This window comes from Phacochoerus africanus, chromosome 8 (genome assembly GCF_016906955.1).
Source record: "Phacochoerus africanus isolate WHEZ1 chromosome 8, ROS_Pafr_v1, whole genome shotgun sequence".
Lineage (NCBI taxonomy): Eukaryota > Metazoa > Chordata > Mammalia > Artiodactyla > Suidae > Phacochoerus > Phacochoerus africanus.
The window spans coordinates 72,812,734-72,832,794 of NC_062551.1; the positions used below are offsets into that span (position 1 = coordinate 72,812,734).

Here is a 20,061-nt window from a genome sequence, read left to right on the forward strand (position 1 = left end):
AATTGGAAGTTATTTTTAGAGACTGAAACTGATCAAAATGTTAAGCATTCTATCCTTAAAGCCCACTTAGAATAAAAACAAGAGGGCAGATCTTGAAATGAAAGATGTGTTTCTCCTTGAAGGGGGAGGGTGTGGGATTACCTGGAGATTACGCAGTTCAAGCCTATTGTGATAAGTAGAACCAGTTATGTAGATTTAATATACGCTGAAGTAGGATTCTTATTTTCTGGCCTTAATATCATTTCACTTGCCATTATAGAAATGTGTGGATATCAGAAACATTCTCTTTTGAAACCTTTATAAAACATTGCTTAAAATGTGAAGGACAAAACTTAAAAATGTGAAGTCTGTAATTTTTAGTGCTTAGCTTAAAACTGTCAGGCTCAAAACATCTTATACTTTCATCAACTGAAACTTGGGACACCTTTATTTTATCATTTACAGGTGCCTTTAACTGGAGCTCACAAATCCAGTTTCATTAGGTGACCAAGTTTAATAACTACAGCCCTGTGTTGGGTTGAGAGATGTGAAATTTTTGGAATGGATCCTTTTGATTTCTTTTCATTACTTTCTTTATCAAAAATATGTTGATTTTAATGCAGAGAACCATGCATCATTAAAAAAAAAGAATCTGGTGAACACATGGGACACATGGTTTCTATTATTTTAAAGCTTGCAGATTTACTGACATGCTTTTGAAGGCAAATTATTTTTTGAAATGGTGAGATGGGGGAGGGAAAACAGAGCAGAAGGGATTTTTGTAGTCACTGTCCTTCCAAGTTAGGTGCATGTATGTGTCATCAAGTTCGTTTATTTTCTTAATTTTAAGATTGGTTCTTAACGTTGACTTGGTCACTCCATGAAACTTGATTTTCTCCTGCTTCGGAGCTGTTGTTAGGATCTCGATTTTGGATGAGATGATGGCGAATGCTTCCAAAGCGGAGTCTACATACACATCGATGTGGTTTAGGTTGCCTCACTCTTCGGTTTATTCCTGGTGGGTTACTGCCGTAGGCGAGTGGTATTTTATTTGTAATGTTTTTAGACCTTTGACACCTCACCCTTTCGCTTTAATACTCCATTTCTAGCAAAGGAACTTGTGTTTAAAGGAAGTCCATATGCCATTCAAAAGAGTTGTAGCAACAGTCATTCCTTTTTCTGGCTCTTTTACAATTTCATTTTGCTCTTGACAAGTTTTAATACCAGATCTGCTGAAGACTACCTTTGATGCCAAATGCCAGATATCAAGGGAAAGTGTCTTCTTATGTTCCTAATAGTTAGCACATTTCTGATTTGAGTGTAATTTAAATGGTCTGGCAATAATGAAACTTTTATTTGGATTATAAAAATTGTCCACTCTCTATGAGTAAAATTTTCAGCATTTTTAGTTATAGTTTTATTTTTTGAGGCATATTAGTCCCATGATGTTGAGACCCGATTATTATGTCATGACATACAGTCTATGAATGTTTTTCAATGATTGTCCTAGTGATTTTGAAAGTCAAGAATTGTTTCAGGACATTTTTTATTTTTCCCTCTTGTATTTATTCTTATTTTCAGCCAGTGAAATTGAGTAGTAGTGCTTGGAAAGCTTCATAATAACTGCACAGAAATTCAGAGTTGAAGAAAAGTTTTGACCTGAACTAGATTAATTTTTAATTAAAATCTTGATGGTAAGTTTGGGGTTAGATTTTTCTCCCTAGGGACTGCTCAGCATTACTTGGTTGAATTTTAGCTGTCGGATCTCTTATGATTGGTGTAGTTTCTAAGACACTAGCACAGAACCATTCATTCATACATGCCCGACAGTGGAGTTTGAGGGACTGAAGGATCCTAGGAGCGGGCAAGCCATATTGTTTACGTGTGAGTTCCTGGAAGAAACAAGAATCCAAAGCCTCCTGGCATTTTAAGCACCAAGGATTGAAGCTGCATTTTGAATGCTTGGTCATATCAGTGTGTCCCACGTTGCTCCTGGTGTGGCTCGCCAGGCTCTCCCTCCACCCCAGCCCTGGGCTCCACAAAGCTCTGGACCCATGAGCTCTCTGTTCTGTCCTCTCTTCCCGTCTGTTCTCAACACCTGCCCTTTTCTTACTGTCTCTTCTCTTCTGAATTTAGAACCCAGCCTTGGCAGCTGCTCTGCCTCCTCCCCTCACGCTCCATTTTCAAATCACAGGTATCTGTCACTTGCTTCATTATCATTCTCCACCCATCCCAACCATTATTTTTCTTATCTTTTCCTAGCTTGATCTGGGAGAATCCAGAACTCTGTAAATGGCTGTCTCAGGGATAAAGGGTTTAGAATGCTTTGCTTTATAGAACATCCACAGCGAGCCAGGTTCCGTAATGCAGATATGCTCAGAGGGGCTTAAAGGAGCTGTGCTACGGTTTAATGCCACTTGCTGTCCTGTGAGTACTTAACCCACTCACCAGGCACTGCCGTGTGTCTTACATAACTATTCTCTCATTAATGCAGTCCTTGCAACCACTCTGTGAAGAGTAGCTCCTGTAACTCTTCTGTGGGTGAAGACCTCAAGGCCCAGAGGCCCATGACCACCCACACCGTAAGCGAGAAAGCTCTGATGCACACCCAGGCCTGTCAGATTCCAGGGCCCCCGTTCTTGGTCACCTGCTCTACGGCCATAGTGGTCAGGATAAGCTGGTATGCTGCACATAGAGACAGGCAGCTCCAGAATCTCTGGGTCTTATTCAGCCACCGTTTATTTCTTGTTCTTGCTATACATCCATCATGGATCTGCTGTTAGAGTTGCTGAAGATCCAAGGGTGATGGAGGCTTTGTCCCAACACACATTACTTTTGCTTCCACTTAATTGGCCGGAGTGATCCTGTGGCTGCATCTAACTTAAAACTTACGTGGGGAGAGCAATGCAAACCCACCAGGTGCTTGGGAGGAGCAGAGAGCTACAATATTTGGGTATAACCCCAGTTATTTTTTTCCTGCTTTATTGAGATGGGATTGACATATAATACCGTATAAGTTTAAACCATAGTGATTTAATACAGCTGTCTTGGTTACTAATTTATTCAGTCACATTTACTAGTTTTTCTTTAAAGAATCATTATATAACTCAAACTGTTGCTCATATATGCAACTTTGCATCAGTATAGTGGTTTTATGCTTGCAGCAGCTCTGTATCCCGATGATCACCCATGATGGTGCCAGGAATCAGTAATGAAGCAATTTGGCCTTCCAAACTTGAAAGTTTTATGTAATAAAATAGCAGAAGAAGCTTTTAATCGCTGATGCTGCACATTCAACCCTAAGACTTGTGACAAGCCATCCGAATAATGGAAGGACCCATAGGTCCTTTATTTCAGCTGTTATGAATGTCCTCTCATCCCTTCATTTGTCCCGTGTAGACCGCATCCCAGTGCGTTGTGGGGCCTGCCTGCCTGCAGGGAACTAGGCAGGCTGGGACTCTGCTTTGTAACGAACATACTCAGGAGAGAGACAGTTAAAAAGCAGGATGACAAACAGGATAGTTTCAGGTAGTGAAGAGCCCTGTGAAGACGGTGCAGTAAGGTAATGCGCTATGAAATGATGGGTGCAGGTTGGGGGGAGCTTCTGGATTGAAGGGTCAGAGAAGGCTATTTAGAAGAAGTGATTAATAATAGAACAGAGACTCAGGTATTAACTAGAACCAGATATATGAAGATCTGGGGAAAGCAAACTCTAAGCTGATTGAAGAAACAGTGAGTACAAAAGGCTCCTAGGTGAGAATGAGCTGGCTGGTTCAAGGAACAGAGAGCAGGCCAGGGGCTGGAGCCTGGCAAGCGTCAAGGACCCTGGGACAGGATGGTGTTGGTATGAGAGGCGAGGGCCGGGTTTATAGGACCTTAAGGGTCCCGGGAAGAAGTTTATCTTTTATCCTCGGTGCAGCCTCTGGACAGAGACACACTCTGATTTCCATTTTTTAGAATATCCCTCTGACCGTGCTGTGGAGACTGGATTGTTAGGAGGCAAGAGGGTAGTGATATGTTTGTTCAAATTGAAATGAACGCCACATTTGAGGATAGTTTCTTCAGTTGGACACCTTAATGGACTTGACGGCTCTTGAAAGAGGGTGCTTTTTTATGTGTTTCCAAAACTATTTGCTGTTCTTTTCCAAAGACGGTGTATAAGATATTTTTGTTCTGTGTCCCTGTCTGCTTACTGTTATCACAGTCATTCCTCAACCAAGTACAATTTAATGCTATTTCTGAAAACTGAAGCTTGTTTGATATTTTCCCCCCCATTGTTTGCTCCCAGAATAGTAACTAAGAGTATTGTTTGCAGGTCTAGACAAAGAAGAATTGTTCATGGGATTTGAGTGTTTAATACACTTTGATTCTTGGCTGTGGCAATTGCTATGGTGATTATTAGTAGTTATAGCAGTAATATGTATCATAGTGCGAAGATACCCTGACATGTACTTAATGTTAAGGGGCAAATAGGTTAAGACTAATACAGTAACAGAGTTCTCACTGTGACACAGCAGGTTAAGGACCCAGTGTTGTCACTGCAGTGGCTTGGCTCACTACTGTGGCATGGGTTCAGTTCCTGGCCCGGGAACTTCCATGTGCTGTGGGCATAGCCAAAAAAAAAAAACCCTGATACAGTAATTTATAGTCAGTCTCCGGGGGAAGTACGTAAAAGGAGGAGTGACTGATGTAAATTTAAATGAAATACCAGTAAAGCTCGCTTATTTTTATATTTTTAAAAATGCAGACATTAGTACTAATGGTACACACAGTCTGTGCAGTAGCAGCCAGTGCTGAAGCTCTGCCGTGACCTAAACCCAGTGACTGAGAGTGTGAGGAGGGGCAGTGGGGAGGAGGTGGAGCAGGCTGGTTCCAGGCCACGGTGCCTGGACCACAGTGGACGAGGTCAGAGAGGGGTCAGGCCAGACCTGCGGTTGATGTAAGGACCAGAGTAGACTTTGCTCAGGGAGCTGGGACGCCTTTGGAGACATTTGAGTGGAGGACTGCTTTACTTGGGTTCAAGAGAAATCTTAAAAAATACTTTTTTTCCCCCTATGGCATCGGTATTTTTGTTCTTTATTTTCTTAGAACATGAAAGTTTCATTTTAACACAATTTAAAGAGGAGAGTGTAGGATTCACTTATTCATTCTACTTTAAAAATCAACTTTGAGGTATAATTTATGTGCAGTAAAAAATACTCACTTGAAGTATGGAGTTTTGACAAATGTCTACACTCGTATAACTGCCACCATTGTCAAGACACAGGACAGTTCCATCACCCAGAGAAGTTCCTTCTGGCTGCTCTGCAGTTAGTCCTCCCTCAGCCCCTACCCCAACCCCCCAACCCCCCAACCCCAGATCTGCCCTCTGCCCCTATGGTTTGGTTTTTCCGGGTCTAGAATTTCATGTAAATGTTCTTTTGTGTTTGTCTCCTTTTGCTCAGCACACGGTTTGAGATTCTTCCATTTGTTGTGCATATTAGTGGTTTATTCCTTTTACAGGAAATATTTTATGGGGGACCATCTGACCATCGGGATAAATCTGTTCATAATCATATTTCTAAGAATTTGGTGAAACTGTGGGGTGGCTACTATCTTTTGTTTTAGGTACCGCTTCTGCTTTTTTTGTAATTTTTTTATATATAGTATAAAAAACATTCTTAATATAGAATTGGATTTTTTGTAGGTAGCTGTAAATACAGACTTGCTGTTAAAGATTTTTTTTTTTTAGAAAAAGCCTTGCAAGTAAGGTGATTCCAATCTGTTGTTATGACTTAAACCTCAATTAGTGAATATGTAATTCAGGAAATTAACACACTGAATAATGATGGCAGTTATATCTCCTCTCGAATCATGTATTCTGCTAGGTAAGCTAGCAGTTTTTGTAAAATCCAGGACATTGTCTTTCTGAATGAAAATTTTAGATTATTTCTAAAACTTGAGAAAAGAAAGTAGCAACCTGAGTAGCATTTCCTCTCATAACTGTGGAAGGCACTGTGGCAGAAGGCTTAGATTTTTTGTTGTTCTGATATTAATGCTTCACTGGAGAGGAGGGTTGTCTCACCTTTGCTCTCTTGTGACTCACATCCCCCTGCAGTCCTGGCTCCAGCTGTGTGAACTTGGGCGAGTCACTCACCTTCTTGGTATTTACCTTTCCGAACCTGTTCAGTTGGGATGGGGGGGGCACCCTGTGCATTTGGGGGCAAGAACAAATAAGTGGTAAAGGTAGAGCACTAAGGCTAGTGCCGGGTGTGTAGGAAATGCCGTCAGGATGGTTCTTTTCAGCCAGGGCCCAGTCTTGATTCTGCCCGCATCACTCATAGAGCTGGAGCGCAGACCCAGACATCATGGTTTGTGCCAAACCTCCTCATCGATCCTGTCACTGGCCGTCGTTCTCTCCTCTGGACCCATTCTCCATGGGCCTGGAATAGTGACCGCATGGGAAATTAGGAAAGTGGACAATCCTGCCTTGTTGGGAATGTTTTCATGGAGGAGCTGGGATGTGAACTGGACTCGGAAGGACCGGCGGTTTGGGGTCATTGTAGGCTGAAAGCCTGAACTGTGAGGGACCCAGAGGAGTAGGATGACCTAGTCTGGTGAGGGCAGGAAGAATCGGGGGTGGTTCCTGCAGGGGCCAGGGAGGAACTTTTTAGAGTAAAAATGGGGATTTTTCTTCCAATAGAATTTTTTTTTTTTAAATAACACTGTGGGTAAGACCAAACATTCTCTCTGGCTTAAAAGGCTCTAGCTCCAAGTGTGCTGCTTTGGATAAAGATAGTTTGAGAAGTTGCTGCTCAGTCTCCCCAGCAACAGACACACTGGGAGGCAGCAGAAAGCTCCTTCTCCTGCTCACCCCCACTGCATCCCACCCCGCATCAGAACCTTCTCGTAGTTGGGGGGAAGCTCTCAGGTACCTCATTGTCTTTGCTTCCCTTGAACCCGGAAAGTTTCTAAAGCCAGTGGAGAAATACAGGATCTTATTTAGAATATTTTTAAAGGGTTTTGAACCAGATGTTTTATAGGATGATTCATCAGAAAGGCAGAGGGTTTAGAAAAGCTGAATATAGAATAGACCAGAAGCCAGAAGACTTCATCACATCTTGTCACTCCCCTGCCCCAAACCCTGTAGTGTCCCACTGCTTGCCAAAGGCCATCCAGTCTCCATAGCTTGGTCGTCAGGGTTTGGTAGGTTCTGGAGGTGGCCACCTCTGCTTTCTTCCTGGCTCACTCTGACCTGGCTACTGTGGCCCCTTTTTGTTTCTGAACATACTAAGCCCTTTGTCTCCTCTGAACGTTTCTCTGGAATGCTCAGTGCTTCACACGTGGCTCATTCTCGTCGTTCAAGTCCAAGTCTCTGGGTCATGGCAGAGACGCCAGCCCCACCCCTAGCTACTCTAACTAAAGTGGGCACCCTTCCTTATCTCCATTTATCACACTCTTGTTCTTTCACTGGTTCCAGTGAGGACACCCTGCTGGTCTCCCACATTAGTTAACCTGTGGGACCCTGGCTCCTCCTCTTCGCTGCTTTCCTGGGGTGGTGCAGCGCTGGGTGTGGGATACCGATGTTTGTAGGACGAGTGGAGGTGCTGCTGTGTTATTTCAGGTTTGAGAATGGTGGGAACTGGAGGAAGGAATCAGTTACAACAGACTTCGAAGGCTCACCAGTAACACTTGGCTGTTGACCGCTGTCCCCTCCCCTACCCTCTTCCCGGCCTTCGTGACAGCACGCCCTTGGTGCCCCTCCTGCCTCTGCGATGCCGTCTTCTCGCCTCCTCTGCTGTCTTCCCCTTCTCTCTGACAGTGGTGACCCCAGGGTCCGTCCTCACGCTTCTGTCTGCTCTCCAATCTCATCCACTCCCCTGGACGCTCGCAGCTGAGTCTGTATCCTTGGATAGCCATCTCTGCACCCAGACCTCTGGGCACTTGACTGCCAGAACTTGTGTGTGTCTGCTTGTTCACAGTGACCACTCTCTGAGCTGGGCATCCTGCGCCAGCTCCGGGTGCAGTGGCCAGTGACGCAGACCTGCCCCGTGGGGGACCTCACCTTGCCTCTAGTGGAGAGGCCATTGAACAGGCTGCTACGCTAAGGCAGGGTATTTGAGAGTCCTGACCCTGAAGCAGGACTGTCTGGGTTTGAACCCCAGCTCTGACACCGACCATCTGTGAGTACCAGTAGGTTTTGGTTTCATCTGTAAAATGGGTTTGGAAAAGTACCTGCAGCCAGGGTGGTAGTGTAAAGATTAAATGAGGTGCTAGAGAAGAGCATGGACTAGTGTCTGAATCGTATCCTGAATCCTCAGGGTTTGATGTGGTTGTGGGGAGGGTTTGGGGAGGTAACATGTGGGAAGTTACTAGTGCAGACGTGGCCCAGAGGAAGGAGTGTCAGGCTCCCCGAGCTCTAAGCGCGGGAAGGTCATTCTCGGCCAGAGGGAGTGTAGTAGGGAGAGCAGTAGAAGGACCTTTAAGAGGCTCTGCAGGAAGGTTGAAACTGGAGACCCCAAACACCTCTAAGGTTTCTTGTATTAAGGAGCAGAGGAAGAGCAGTTCCTGTAGCCAGCGGAACCCCCTTGAGGAGGGGGACTGGTCAGCTGTGTTAACCATTGTATTTTCAGCGCCAGCTTGGTGCCGGCCTGGAGCAGGCCTCAGAAGTGCTTGTTAGCCGTTGAAGGATGGACTGAATGAAGGAAGGATGCTTGTGGCCATTGATTGGGAGGGGAGGGGATATAGTTTGAGACAGGAAGTTGGAGTCATGGAATTAACGAGATGAATTAACAGTTAGTAACTAACTTATTAACTTAAACCTACTACCTTAAATTTAATACCTGCCACATTGATGTGTGTTTCATTGAAGGGGATTATTACACAGCAGGAAAGTAGAGAAGTCCTTGTAACTGCCTCTGTGCTTATCACAGTGGTCAGTGTCAGAAACCCTTGAGATGGGAAATGACCTTTACTCTGGGTCGGCAGGGTGCTCGGAGGCTCTTGGTCCCTCTGGAAGGAGGAGCAGCCAGGGTTCCTTCCTGGAGTCTGGCCTCTGCTTGGTTACCTTCGACCTCATCCTGTGTGGTTTGGCCAACAGTGATGTGTTTCTCCAGGGGCTTTACCCCCTACCCCCGCTCTGGCCGCAGGACCGCTCCTCTCTCACCTGTCTGCCCTGTGCACACTCCAAGCTTATTCCCAACTCAGCAAGGCCCTTTCCTGGCATCTTTTCCCCACATACCGTCACAAAGCTCTCTTCCTACTGCTGCTTGAGAGGCCGTCCTTAACACTCTGTGTCCCCTTCTTGTGCTGACTTCTCTTCAGAGCATCAGTAACTACCAACCATCCTGTATCTTGTTTGATTTTTTTGTCTGTCCTCCTCACTAAAGTGATACATTATTAAGGCAAATGCAATGCGTAAAATGTTGCCTGGCCCATAGAAGGGACTCAGGAATATTTTAATAAATAAAGTAGATGTTTCAGTTTCTTTTAGGCAAAATCAACCTGAGAAGTATTTCCAGGATTGTGATTCTGTACTGTAAGAATCAAGATGACCCTGTTTAGAATATGGTATTATGTCTAATTCTGTATATGTATATAAAAGAGATCCCAGGAGTTCCCACTGTGGCACACTGGGTTAAGGATCCAGTGTTGCTACAGCTGCTGCCTAGGTCACAGCTGCACTGGGATTCGGTCCTTATGCCCAGGAACTTCCATATGCTGTTGGTATGGCCAAAAAAGAAAAAAAAAACAGAGATATCCTAGTTTATAAGTGTGTTGGGAAGATAAATTTTCTTTTAAATGTTCTTTGTTCCAAAGGTTTACTTGTGAATTGGTTGCCTTGAATTGAGAGCATTTCACATTTTCTAAAAAAGGATCCTTACATTGACCTGGGAGTAACCTACCTCAAATTCAAGAAATTCAGGCACACAAAAAATGCTTTTGGGTAGATGATCCTGCTATTTTATATATTCGTAGCCTTCTTTTTTTTCTAAAAAAAGGTTTATGTTGGCTTGCAGCAGTCATTTATTCATTCAAGTATTTAGGTGACAACAAACATTTTGTGTCTGCTGCTGCGACTGGGGTTGCAACACTGAGTAAGAGGGTCGCTGTCTATCTTCACTGCAGTCTGACGGGGGAGGTGCACGGAACACATAATTACACAAGTCATTATTTAAAGTTGTAAGAACTACGAAGGAAGAATAAGGAAGGGGAGAGGGTGGTTCTGTTTAATCAAGCTGTCCCACCTTCTCATACTTCTCAAATCGCTGATTTTCTAAAACCATTCCCCACATATTCCAGCCGTGCCGAGGAGTGAGAAGAAGGCCCTGAAGCTGGTCAGGGTCTGGATGGAGGTCCTCTTGTTTTCGTGGAGCCCTGTTGTCGTGTGAAGGACCCTAAAATAAATAGGAAAAGGCTTTTCTCTACCAAATGAAGGAGCCCAGATTTGAAATAATGGGTTTGCTGAAAGCAGGTACATACATGCCTGGGAGTTTTCATTGTTTCTTTTCCCCGTGGCGCCTGGGAGTTTTCATTGTTTCTTTTCCCCGTGGCGCCTCTGCTGAGGTCCTTTGTATTCACGGGTGTCTCAGCAATTGTAATATTCATGGTTCCCAGCATTTATGCAAGTTACCGTTTCCTGTGGCAATGACCGTTCCTGCCTTAGAGCTCACCTTCTGCTGCCATTTCTATGGAAATTTGGAGGTTTTTTAGAGCAGAGGTATTCAGATTATATTCCAGCAGAATCTTTTCCTTTTTTTTTTTTTTTTCTTTTTCCAGCTTTTTTTGAGGTATAATTGAAAAAATTGTAAGATATTGAAAGTGTGTTACGTTGTGGTAGTTTGATATACCTGTACACTGTGAAAGAATTCCCACCGTCTAGTTAATTAATGTTCCCATCGCTTTGCATATTTATCTTTTCCCTTTTTTTTTTTTTTTTTGGTAAGAACACTGAAGTTCTACTGTCTCAGCGAATTTCAGTTCTCTTAGGCAGTGCTGTCAGCCACAGTTACCATGTTTTAGGTATTAGGGCCTCAGAACGGGTCCAGTGGAATCTTAAGTGGAAATGCCACAGTGGTTATGGGCTTGGGCTCTGGCGATACACAGACAGAGGCTCAACTCCTGGCCTTGAGAAACGAAGCCTCACTTTCTTCCTCTGTGTGTGTGGCGGGCCTGGGGGGAGCTGGGAGGAGGCCCTGACGGCCCCTGCCTCTTGGGCTGTTTGGAGTCAACTCTGTTTTGCACACAAGATGCTTCAGCACAGTGCTTTGTACTGAGGCCCGAGGAAGTTCCCAGTGCACATTAAGTCACCAGTATTATTAAAAGAGTGCCTGGAAGGATCGATTTGAGTTAGGTGACCACACCATCTCTTCAGAGCTCCTGGGGAGGTAAAATGGTGTCACGTCCTTTTAAATCTTCGTCTGGGTCCCATCTGAGAAAGGGGAGGAGAACGCTCACTCACGGTGCCCACGGGCCAGTGCTGATAGTACCCACCGGTGCAGCTAGTACTTGTTAATTCTGTTCAGTTTATCCCGGTTAAAAATGATTACTATGTAGCCTAGGATACCAACTACCAGTTTAATACCTTTGCCCCTTTGGAAAAATTTATTCACATTTCCAAAATTCCAACTCGTAGATTAAAAATTTTTAAATGGGCGCCCTGTATTTAGAAGTGAGACATTTGTGTGCTAAATTTATTCATACTTCATTTAGTAAGTGAAAAATACCATAAGACCATTTTCTGGGGCAGTTTGTTTTTTGTTTTTTTGGGTTTTTTCCTTCTCATTTTTGGCCACCCTGCAACATATGAAGTTCCTGGGCCAGGGATCAGATCTGAGCTGCAGTTGCAACCTAAGCCGCAGCTGTGGCAACTCTGGAACCTTAACCTGCTGCCGGGCTGGGGATCGAAGCTGCGTCCCAGCGCTCCCAGGGTGCTGCTGATGACCCCCATCGTGCCACAGCGGGAACTTCTCTGGGGGAGTTTTGATATTCCTGTATTTTGGAAGGCCTGGAACTTGTGCTTGGTGATACTGTCAGGAACAAGGTATAATTCAAGCATGATGGAACCACTTATGCTTCTGGAGAGCAGGCCCTGTCGGCTCTGCCCTGTCCAGGGAGTGAACCCTGGTCCCTCGATGCCCACTTTTGCCCGTCCCAACTCAGAACAGCAGAGTAGACGTGCATAACGACTTGCTTGTTGCTATGGGATTTCTTTCTCCTGAAGCAGCCTATTGATATTAAAAAATTAAATTGAAATGCTGGAGTATGAAAATTTGGATGTTATTCCTTTCTTGGCACAAAGCGTTCTTTAAAACTACAAGAGCTTTATTGTTGTGGGGAAATTAATCTTTTTAGCTTCGAGTTTGATTTTTGCCTGTGTTGGTTTCTTGAGAAGTCTTTGAGAAGTGTTCCCTTTTGCAGTGAAATAAAAACCATTCAGACCTCAGAATCCATCATTCTTAGTGGTGTCATGATCTGCACATCAGTTCTTCAGGGTATACGTGGCAGCAATTAATAGCCACTGGTTTTCCTTTGATTTGAAAGTTATTTTTAAAATAACAGTTATGTTTTATGAGTTGGCTCAAATCTTCCCCTTTTACTCCCTTACACACATCTAATAGTAATCTTATTTCTTAAGATTACAGTGGATTTTGGCATATATTCTGGTTAGTAATTGTGTAAAATTCTCAATTTCTTGGAGACTTGGTGATACTGTGGGGCCTTGGCTATTTAGTTACTTGGTATACAGTGACTGGAAAGGCGGCACCTCCATCGAGAGCCCAGGGTACGTGTGGTGTCTTGGTGGGAATCGTCAAGCCCCTGCGAAGGGGCTGCTGTTGCTGGAGGGATGAAAGTATCGATGGGGTGGGATCTGGTTGGCCAGCACAGCCTCTACAGCATTTGCCAAAAGTATTTATTTAAGTATGGAGTGTTGATTTTTATTTTTTTAACGTTCTAAAATGTTGATGGTAGCCTTTGACTTGAAGGTAAGCTTAAGGAACTGTATTTTGCTGCCAGATTCTGTGGGAGTTTAAGACGCTGTGATGCCAGAGATTTACATAGTTTTTAAATGGCCACAGGTGCCTGGAACAGAACAGATGAGCACAGACATGCTTGAAGGTTGCAGTGGTTTCCTTTAGACTCACAACCAGGCCTCCAGGCACCTCCTGAAATGCTTGACATCATCCTCTTAGTCGGGCTCGCCAGCTTCAGAGTTGAGTTGCATAGTTGCTTCCTGGACCAGAAAAGAAGCAGAACACAAACTGAGTTTTCTTCCTTTTGCTGTTAGCCTCTGTTTCTTAACTTGCAGAACGCAGCTGAGCCTGTGGCAGCCGCCGAGACCCTGGCCGAGGTGCCTGAACATGTGCTTCGAGGACTTCCGGAGGAAGTGAGGCTTTTCCCATCTGCTGTTGACAAGACTCGGATTGGTGAGTGCTGGGCTCTCGGAAGGAGGCGGGAGGGAGGGCAGGCGGCTCGAGGCCTCCTCGGGGGGCTTCAGGTAGGGGAGTTACTGTAAAGCAGCAGATCTATACTTGGACCTAGAAGATGACGTTTGCCGCTTGAAGATCCAGGATGGACACAGAATATGAAAGGAAACAGAAACACACCCACACCCACCCACCATCCTTCGTGACTCAGCCGGAGCAGCCCCGGCCTTGGTGTCTCCTCAGGCTCTTCCCACAGCCTGCATTGCTCTCTCCTCTCTGATTGCACCGTGATTTGGGTGTGACGATGCTGTTATATTTATGTCATCGTTGTATTTGTTTTTGCATCTGTCCCTTTCATTGACTGTGAGTGTCTTCATTTCTTTTTTCTTTTCTTTTTTGTCTTTTCTAGGGCCACACCTGCAGCATATGGAGGTTCCCAGGCTAGGGGTCTAATTGGAGCTATAGCTGCCAGCCTGCACCACAGTCATAGCAGCATGGGATCTGAGCCGCATTTGCGACCCACACCACAGCTCACGGCAACACCGTATCCTTAACCCACTGAGCAAGGCCAGGAATCGAACCCACAACCTCGTGGTTCCTAGTCAGATTCGTTAACCACTGAGCCACGATGGGAACTCCCCCCTTTCTTATTTATCTTGATGTCTCTAACCTGACGCTTTGTGGACCTCAGTAGATGTTTGAGGGAATAGATATCCTGAGGGTAGCGAGTGCTTCTGGCTGGATGGCTTGTTGAATACAGCCACACTTTGTTTGTATTTGGTCTGGTTTTTGTGGTCTAATCTTTAGACAGAAAGCTAAGGAAGCAGATTATAAAAATTGTAGTCCAAATATAGTTTTGGACTGTATCATGTTTATATCATATTTCCATTTGTTAAAGCTGTACTTTTGGTATCTCAGTTTATGTGTATGAATTTTGTTTTTTGTTTTTGTCATTTTTGGCTGTCCCGTGGTAGATGGAGTTCCTGGGCCAGGGATCCCATCTGAGTCATGGTTGCAACCTATGCCACAGGTGTGGCAACACCAGATCCTTTAACCCACCGTGGTGGGGCTCGAACCTGAGTCCTGGCATTGCAGAGAGGCCACTGATCCTCTTGAGCCACAGCAGGAACTCCTGTGTGAATAAATTTTTAATAAATACTTTTCCTAATTCTCATAGAAAATTATTCAGTGAGTAATTAGAGCATTTATATTGTACTAGTCATGAAAGTAGTTGGTTTCCTCTCCCTGCTAATCGATTATTAGCTGCGATGTCAAAGGGGAGTCCTGGCAGTGGAATTAGTACATGAGACCACAGCCTCCCTCTGGACGTGAGGAAACTGAGGTCAGAAGGCGAGGGGACCTGCTCAGGGTGACGCCCCTTGACTCCAGGGCACCTGCTGACATGGTACCCACAGCTTCATCTGGTGTGTTTGCCTCATGGTCGGTGCAGAGAAAATAGAAGTAGCCCTGACAAAAACCACCCAGCAGCACAAAGCTTGGTTGTTTGAAACTCTGAAAAGTGAGTTTGCTCAAGTTTTCAAGAAATGGAGAGAAGAGCGGGTTTTCCACTTTGAGAAAACACTTCAAAAATATTTATTCATAGGAGTTCCCTTCGTGGCGCAGTGGTTAACGAATCCGACTAGGAACCATGAGGTTGCGGGTTCGATCCCTGCCCTTGCTCATTGGGTTAACGATCCGGCGTTGCCGTGAGCTGTGGTGTAGGTTGCAGACTCGGCTTGGATCTCGCGTTGCTGTGGCTCTGGTGTAGGCTGGTGGCTACAGCTCCAATTCAACCCCTAGCCTGGGAACCTCCATGTGCTGCGGGAGCGGCCCTAGAAAAGACAAAAAAAAATTTACTCATAAAACTATTTCTGACCCTTTATAAAAGCAACTGTGTTCATTGAGGATAATATGAAATCTGTAGAAAAGTGAGAAAGGGAAGTTTAAAAACTATTTGTAGTTTCACTACATTCCAGTGTTTTTTCTGTTTTAATTGTTGTGGTTGTGTTATTCTCCAAATGTTTGTGATTGTGCTGTCTGGGTAATTGCACATGTAAAAATTAAAAACAAACAAATATAAAACATTCTTATAAAGCAGCATGGGTTCTTTATAGGCTATTAGGACAATACAGAAGAATATAAAGAAAAAAAAATCCACACTCAACTTGATTAAAGTCGATTTCACATGATCTCAGTTAATGTGACATTATCTTGCTTTTAGGCTGTCTAGTCTTTTAAAATATTTTGTGAAACTGAAGTGATTATAATGCTTTAGTTTTTAAACTAACCACAATACATTATAAAAATACTGGTTTTCTTTTCTAGGTGTCTGGGCCACTAAACCAATTTTAAAAGGCAAAAAGTTTGGGCCATTTGTCGGTGATAAGAAAAAAAGGTCTCAGGTTAAGAATAATGTATACATGTGGGAGGTAAGAAATAATTCTGGTCCTTTGTTTATCAGAACTCTATGCATTTTTAAAGAAATTCTCTTCTCTTAGGACTTGACATCTTGAAATTAAAATCGTCATCCTAATATGTTATTTAAAATCAAGACTATTTTTATTAGAGAGAAAATGTGTTTCTTTGGATCCAGACTGCTGGTAACGTTTGTGTTTTGAAAGTGCTTGGCTGTCCTCAATAACCAATAGCAAATCGGCTTTTTATATGCCTTGTTCAGGGGGCTTTGCTTTGCAGCCAAGACTTTGGTCTGCCACGTTACAGGCTTGTGGACAGGCACCACAAAAGACACTCCAAGGTGGCTACAAATACAGTGCTGTTGGGCTCTTCTCCGTATTTTAGGAAGTAATCTCGTGTTGCCGGAACATTCAGAGTTGGATGTGTTTAGCACACAGTAGTTTTATGTGGTGCTTTGAACTTTTAGCATGGCTCTCATTCTGTTCATTGCACATTCTTCCAGCAATCCTGGAAGGCAGGGAGCGTTGGCAAACTTTTTCTGCGGGGAAGCCAGCTAGAGCAGAGGGAGCTCCTCTTCCCCGTGGGGCCCCCGTGGTGAGAGTGTTGTCAGCAGAACCAGAACCCGAGTCTCCTGCCTGACAGTGAGACAGGTAAAAATGTTTCATGGGAGTGCCTGGGTTCACATACCGCCTTTAGGCTCTGGGCCCTAAACCCCTCAATTTGAACATGGGGAGAATAAAAAATAATCTCATTAAGAAAGCTGTGAAGATGAAACATCTTGCTATTGTTTCCTGGAGCACTGCATGCAAAGCCAGCATCTAGTTCAGATCAAGTGCCTGGGGAAGCTCGGTGGTGTGACTCCTTTTAAAGCAAGTGAAGTCTTTTGGCTGTGAGAGAAAAAAGTGTTCCTGTCAGATTGTCTTAAGTTGAATCACATCTGTTTCACATGGAAACATATAAAAGTAAAAATAAAGTATGCCTAAGAAATGTCTGGACACTTTCCATGAAGAAGTTTGAGGTATGTTGCCGTTTTTCTCGGTGCTATGAGCAGTGTTTCTCACCTTGAAAATTCTGACAGTTCCTCTCTCTGATTTTGAGAATCTCTTTGAATTCCTTATAATACACCTAGTGACCCTTAACCCAAGAGGACTTAGGCAACGAGGATTTACCACGGGAGTAATTACTTTACGCCGTTTCATAATTTTTGAGTTAAAAAGAGTGCTGTTATTTGTAGAAAAACTGCCAAGCCGAAAGAACATTAACTGGAGATAATGCCTGATTGATTAAAAAGGTCTTGACCACAAAATTATGCCCCCAAATAAATTGCATTTTTCACTTTAGAAGTTTCTTAAGGGAAATCAACAAACACACTCTACTAGATTAGCATTAATCCTAGCGAGGAAATGCTTCCTTGAGTTCTGTGTGTATAACACTAAGAGTGAACAAATGTCATTATATTAATCTAAGTTTTTGGTACCCATTTTATTCAACATAACAATGTGATGTTGGGCATATTATATAAACTATTAATGGTGCCTTTTGGAAACTAAACTTCATTTGTATTGAAATTCATATATAGTATGAATTCATAGTCTCTTGGTGAAAATTGTAATTTGGGGTCATGATGTGTTAAGAGATTCGATTTTTACTATGAATCCATTAACATCCCATTGCAAATTTAAGATACTTCTACCTATATACGACTCCAGTTTGTGAATCCATATAACATTGCCACTTTTTGTTAGTCAGGCTTAAAGGTTTAGTTCTCGTCAAGACTGGTTTTTCTTGCCTGCAATTAAAAAAAAATGTGGACATCATTCACAGTGCAGAATGCTCACTACTGTGTGATCACAGTTGGACGTCACTCAGGTGGTTTCGGCTCTGAAGTATGAATTTCTTACAGAAAGCTTTAAGCCTTTTGCTCTGTTAAAATAAAAGTAGGTATATGACATAAACATGTATAAGTCTGTATTTGTCAAAGTACGCAAAAGAGCATAAATTACAATGTTTCTTATAAAGAAGAAAATAAAAATCCAAATAAAATTTAGTGTTTCTGTTACTTCACTTATTACTACCTTGGTCTTATCCTTAGAGGTCTTGCATCAGAATGGCTCTTATTAATGTAACAGAAACTACTTATCGTTAGAATCTCATCTCGGCATTTGTTCTGCCATTAAAGCCCCTAAGACCAGTTTATCTTTTAGCAGTCTGGTCTTTTGCCTCTGGTAGAACTCCATTTTAAAGCTAAGCTAAGACAAAGTGTTAAATTGCTTTTCTTGAGCCCTTGATTATCTAACACAGTCTTAAGTCCTCTAAGCTTTCTCTGAAAACATTCTGCTAAGTCAGAAATAACAGGAGAGAAACAGCAGCATGTCCTCAGGTGAGTGCACAAAACAGGCCGAGTCTGGAAAGAGGAGAGCACTCTTTGATCAGTTCTGGTGGGGAACTGCTGGCCAGCTAAATGCTGGGCTTCATGAAATATTCCCCCAGCCCACCACTGAGTGCAGTATTCTGAAGCCGCTTCTAATAAAAGCCTTTCCAGTTCACTTTTGTGAGGCTCGCATTGCTTCTGATGAACAGAACTTTTGAATTGTTTACATGCAAATTGTTTAAATAAGTCTGTTTTTTTTAAGAGTCTTTTTATTCTAGAGCAGTTTTTGGTCCACAGTAAAAGTGAGCAGAAAGTACGGAGAGTTCCGTATATCCCCCTGAGCCCTGCACACGCAGCTTCCCTCACTGTCCGCATTTCCACCCGCATGGGGCATTTGCTGCAGGTGACATGCTGTTATCAGTCAGAGTCCATGGTTTGTATCAGGGTCCACTCTTGGTGTTACATCTTTTAGAAAGTCTTTTTTACATTATAAAAATAATACTTGCTCACCGCAAAATAAAATAATACAGAAAACTGTAAACAAGAAAGTGAAAATCACCTGTGGACATCTTGGCGTGAGAACATTCTTTGAACTCTCTGCTCTTTGCCACTCACACACACTAGGACATATACAAACAATGTACATAGACATTTCACACAATTGAGATCAAACAGTATATATATGCAGTTTTGTAATTTGCTTTTTTCTTTCAATATATTGTAGACATGTCTATTTCAAATGCTTATCTGCATTATGTCTTATAGCTACCTAGAATTCCACTGTATCCTTCCACTGTTTAACCAATGGGTATTTAAGCAGTTTGAATCTTTTCATGATCTTAACAGTTCTTCAAAGTATGAAACTCACTGTATATACATATTTGCTCACTTGTCTGGTTATCTTAAGATAGTGTCTTATAAGTATAACTGTTAAGTCAAAAGTTATGTACATTTTAATGCAAACTATTACATTTAGAATAAATAAGCAACAAGGTCCTATTGTATAGCACAGTAAACTATATCCAATCTCCTGGGATAGACCATGATGGAAATTAAAGAGTGTGTGTGTGTATGTATGTGTGTCTGAGTGACTTTGCTGTACACCAGCAATTGGTACAACATTCTAATTTTTGGTAAATTTTCCTAACGGACCTCCAGAAGGATTATACTAATTTATAAGCACCAAGAGTAAACATTCCTTCCTAGCTTTTAAAAATCTCAGTATTGTTAATGTTTTTAATAGTTCTTTCTTCCATTCTTCCATTTGAAAACATAGTTCACTGCTTCTATTTGCATATTATTCATTCAGGCCACAGATTTTGAGTCAGGAGGATGGAGAGAAGCAGTAGAATTGTATTTCAACTAAAATTGATGGAGAAATTATTTTTCTATAATGAGAAGACTTTTATGGATTTTTTTTTCAGGAGTGAAAATGAACTTTTTATCATTCAGCACTGTTATGATCAGATATTAACAAGTGCATTTCATAATCTTTGCTATCTCAATTCTTCTAATTTCAAATATGTCTAAGTTAAAAATGGAGGCAAGAAGATAAAAGAGTAGAGAAGTCGGCCAGCCGATTCTGCGGAACCTTTTTTCAGAAAGGAACCGCTTCACTCTTATTGCTCCTTTCCAACTTTTATACCATGTATCAGAGAAGTACCATAGGAAAGGACCTAGAAAACCCTAGGGGAGTCCAACTTGCCACCGGTTTTTTTACAGTCCTGGAGGTAAGAATGGCTTTTACATTTTTAAGTGGTTGGAACAAAGATCAAATATTTTGAAACACAGGGGAGTTCCTGTCATGGTGCAGTGGAAGCAAATCCAACTAGGAACCATGAGGTTGAGGGTTTGATCTCTGGCTTCGCTCAGTGGGTTAAGGATTCTGCA

The 20,061-nt window shown here is 42.8% G+C and overlaps 1 protein-coding gene across 7 annotated transcripts in view; it reads left to right on the plus strand.

Moving 5' to 3' along the window:
- Positions 1–20,061, plus strand: part of PRDM2 (PR/SET domain 2) — a 120,832-nt gene that overhangs the window by 19,262 nt on the left and 81,509 nt on the right. For 6 of the 7 annotated variants that reach the window (XM_047791931.1, XM_047791926.1, XM_047791932.1 and 3 more), the window contains 2 exons: positions 13,268–13,385; positions 15,711–15,814. In XM_047791931.1, the coding sequence (XP_047647887.1) occupies positions 15,806–15,814 (9 nt within the window). In that variant the 5' untranslated portion in view covers positions 13,268–13,385; positions 15,711–15,805. Of the gene's footprint in view, positions 1–13,267; positions 13,386–15,710; positions 15,815–20,061 lie in introns of those variants that run through there. The other variant, XM_047791929.1, reaches the window with a different exon arrangement.